Raw genomic sequence first — 4,049 nt, forward strand, 5'->3', positions numbered from 1 at the left:
AATCCCTCGGCTAGGCTGGCCTTTGTAGCGCAGCAGGGACCCAGCAAAGCGTAATTACCCCTACTGCCTTGGCCGCGTGTCCGTTTGAAGCCTCTTGGTTGGTTTCACTGCGATCAGCCTGAGGGATGATAAATGAGGGCTAGACGGACAACCAGGCGCCACGTGTCAATCAGGTCGTCGTCATCGCATGCAAGCTACCGAGTTTGTTGAAATCAGCCTAGGGCAACCTGCGGCTTACCGTGCAGGTGATTCAGTGTATGAATTTGATTTACTGGTACGGGTACGGGCGGGGATACCCCAATCGCTTTGAGCATCCTGCTGCCTGCCACATCTGCTGTCGCGCTGTGGCCACGGTCTACAGTGCTGCCCTTCTCACGTCAACATACTTATCGTCACTGCATGCATGCTACGTTGGGGTTTATCTACTCTTAATATCAATGCATTTCCTCTTTTGGCGGCTTGTGCAAAATCCTTGGGTGGCGGCTGTTGTCACTTGGGGTCAGCCAGCCTTTGGCGGCGGGGTCGTTGCGGGGTCGTTGATGGCACGCACCCCAAGGTGTTCACTTTCTATGAGGAGTCAATCATAATGGCGCGTGACGGCAATATACCATAATTTCCAGGTTCACCTAGGCGAACTGTTCATCGCGCACACGGCACCGTCAGCGAGATCAATTGTATTGTAATTGGAGCAGAGCCAGCAATATCTGCGGCGCACTTCAGGCGCAGGCATGGAGTATTTGACAGAGCAATTTTGATGCTCACAGGCCGGATAAATAGGGCAGCGTACGCAAAATGAGGCACGCAGGCGCTGTTGTGCCGCCACCATTGGCGCGCAGGCCGCCGCGCTGCGTGCTGCTTGGCTGCGGCTGCCAGCGGCGCACGAGCAGCCTGCTGGTGCGCAGCAGCAGCAGCAGCAGCAGCAGCAGCAGCAGCAGCAGCAGCAGCAGCAGCGGCCGCGCTCAGTCTGCGAGAATAGCGGTGGCTGCAGCGGCACTCGGCGGGGGCCCCGCGCCGACCACCGGCGGCCCTGGTAGCAGCAGCGTCATGCCGCCAGCCGAGCGCAGCCAGGGCGGCTCCGCTCGGATCACCAGCGCCAAGATGCTGAACCGCCGCGGCCAGCACGGCACCGCTCCAGGGCGACAACGAGAGGACAACGAGCAGCGGCAGCAGGGGTTGCCTGGCAAACAACGCGAACAGCGGCAGCAGCAACAACAACAGCAGCGGCAGCAGTGGCAGCAATCCCGCGGCAACAGAGACCAGCAGGGCAGCAAGGCCAGGGCCACGGGCCCGCCACTGCCACACGGCTTTCTTGCTTCCTCCAACGGGGGTGTCACGCCCAGCGCTGCGTTCCTGGAGCGTTTAGAGGGGGCGGTCGCCAGCGGCGACTGGCGCCAGGTCCAGGCCTTCTCCAATGGCATCATGAATAGCAGCGGCTACGAGGAGGGCGAGCTGCAGCCAGCACACATCCGTGCGCTCGCGGCCGCCACTGCAAGGGCCCTGCGCCGATGGGCGGTGGCGGCGCTGCACGACATGACCGAGGAGCAGCGGCGGCAGCTGGCGGCCGGCAGCCCTTGGCGACGCCCGTGGTGGGACGCGCGCGTGGTGGTGCGGCCCCTCAGGGTGCTGCAGGCCGTCGAGGTGCAGCAGTCGCGCGCAAAGGTGCTGCAGGACACGGAGCAGGCGGTGACGGTTGAGGGCGAGGAGGAGGAGAGGAAGGGGCCAGTGGCGCGGCGCCATGGACACGGCCAACCGGGAACAGCGGCTGGGCAGCGCCCGGCGCCGCCGCCCGAGGCGGACCAGGTCTGGATATTCTTTCGTCACCTGGGGCGCACAGCAGCGGCGTCAGGGCAGGTCGACGCACTCACGGCGGCGAGCCTGGTGAACTGCGCTGCCGACATCGGGCTTGTGCTGGGCAAGGACTCCCCCCTTGGTGAGTAGGCAGCAGGGGGGTGTGGCAGTGGTTCCCTTTGTGACTTATTCCGACGTTATCATCAGCAGGGAGGCCTTCGGTGGCTTGGGATTTTCGCCAGAGCGGCGCCCAGCACGCGAGGCATTTGCCGCCGCCCAGCTTACGCCCCGCCTGGATGGGCTGCGGAGGTGCGGTGGGGCCGACACTCCCATTCTGCCCACAACACAACCCTAGGTGGCCGCAGCACGCCGCAGCTGGCTGCGCTGATTGGAGCGTTAGTGGATGACGGCATGCAGGGTTTCGCTCCCGCCGGCGCGCGTGCCGCGCGCCTGGCCCTAGTGATGCAGACGGCTGCGGCGCGCATAGGCTTGCGGTGGCAGCGGGGCAGCCGCAACGTCCTGCCAACGCTTGGCGAATACGCCGCGCTGCTGAGCCCCCGGGACTGCATGGGCCTGGTGTGGGCGTGGTCACAACGGAACGGCGCCTGGAGCTGGCAGGGTGTTGCGGGGATCTACCAATCCCTCTCGGCAGCCAGCTCGCCCATGCACCCCATGTCTTTGCCGCGCGCCGCTGTCGAGGTGGACCTCCTGGCGGCGCTGCCTGTGCAGCCGCCGCCCCCCGGCTACATGGACAGACTGATTGGCACGCTGGCGGCAGTTGCAGACAGCAGCGAGGGCAGTGTTGGTATGTCCAGCCTTTCACGAAGCCGCCAAGTCAGCATCCTGGCGGCGTTGGCGGCGCACCGCAGCTGGGCCACGGAGGGCGCCCATGGCGAGTTCGTGGCCCCATTGTGCGCGAAGCTGCTGCTGCAGTGCTTGCGTGACGATCGGCTAGAGGCGTACCTGTTCCAGCTGGCTTTGAAGGCCCTGGCCCGCCTCCACACCAATCAAACGTACAGCGTCACACCAGAGTGAGCTGGGCACGCAAGAATGTCAGGCAGCAAGCACAACCTGTATGGGTCCTGCATACACGTTTTTCGATTGGGGGCTGCTGCGAGCGTTACGGGCAGCAGCTGTTGTACTATTCCAACTTTGAACCCAGGTGCCTGTGCGTCGGCCGAAGTCCAAACACCTTGCATGTATTGCGGATGGCCTCACTTCTCTCTTCACTCAGGGTGTGCCAGCTGGTGTTGCGGCAGGTCGAGCTGGTGGCACAGGACTGTACGCTGCAGCAGGTCACCACGACATGCCACACGCTGGCGCTGTTGGGTATTGTCCCGCCACGCAAGACCCTGCAGGTGCTGGTGGCAACAATCCGGAAGCAGCTGCTGCGGGTGGATGCGGCTCGCGGCGGCACGGTGAGAATTTTCAAGGGACCTTTGCCATCATATGTCAATGGTTGATGCAAAACAACACAACCGGCTGCAATCACAACAGCATGCATACAAAGCGAGTCTCAGGGACACATGCGTTGCGTTGCATATCACTTCCTGACCGCTGAACTCCTGTCCGCCTCACCATCCTCCGCCCCTTCGTCATCTTCAATCCTGGCCATGCAACAACTTCTGGCGGCACGCCCTTAGTTTGTGGCACGACTGGCAAACTCTCTGCCGTCCCTGGGCTGCAGCGGCACGGACGACTTGTTTCTGCAGCTATACAGCAGCGGCCTTGCCTGCTTCTGCGCTGGCAGCATGCCACCAGGCTGTGTCGCTGCATGGCTGCGCGGGCTTGAGCAGCTGGCTCCCCGGGGCAACCTGGACTGGGGGCAAGCAAAGCAGCTGTTGGCGGCGCTGGTCGACTCGTTCCTGCGCGACTCCCGTTCGCGGCGCGGCGCCTGGCAGGTCCGCCGCTACAGCCCAGCAGCAGGTCGGGAGGCGGCGCCAGCCAGAGACGCAGAGGACGCAGCGCACAACCCTGCAATCTCTGGCCTTGTCAGCAGTCACGGTGACACCTCTGGCGCGCCTGGCACGTCAGCCCATGTTGATGACTCCGACCAGCATCAGGGGCAGTGGTCGGCTACCTCCCTTGTCGACGTGCTGGACGCCCTCTCAGCGCTGGTACCCAGCACAGCAGGTATGTTTTAGCAGCAGGGCTGCGCATCAACGGGGGGTATAGCAGTGCTTGGCAGCGTGCCATGTGGCAGGTCTTGATGATTTGGCTTATCAATGCATCGCCAGTGTGCCATCGCACGTACTTCATAT

The 4,049-nt window shown here is 63.5% G+C and overlaps 1 protein-coding gene across 1 annotated transcript; it reads left to right on the top strand.

The window, feature by feature from the left end:
• Positions 1–1,044: 1,044 nt before the first annotated feature.
• MNEG_8320 (hypothetical protein) lies at positions 1,045–1,938 on the top strand (the record flags this gene model as incomplete). The annotated part of the gene is made up of 1 exon (XM_014043203.1): positions 1,045–1,938. The coding sequence occupies one exon, from the start codon at positions 1,045–1,047 to the stop codon at positions 1,936–1,938; it is 894 nt and encodes a 297-aa protein (XP_013898657.1).
• Positions 1,939–4,049: the final 2,111 nt, after the last annotated feature.

This window comes from Monoraphidium neglectum, assembly GCF_000611645.1.
Source record: "Monoraphidium neglectum strain SAG 48.87 unplaced genomic scaffold scaffold01567, whole genome shotgun sequence".
Lineage (NCBI taxonomy): Eukaryota > Viridiplantae > Chlorophyta > Chlorophyceae > Sphaeropleales > Selenastraceae > Monoraphidium > Monoraphidium neglectum.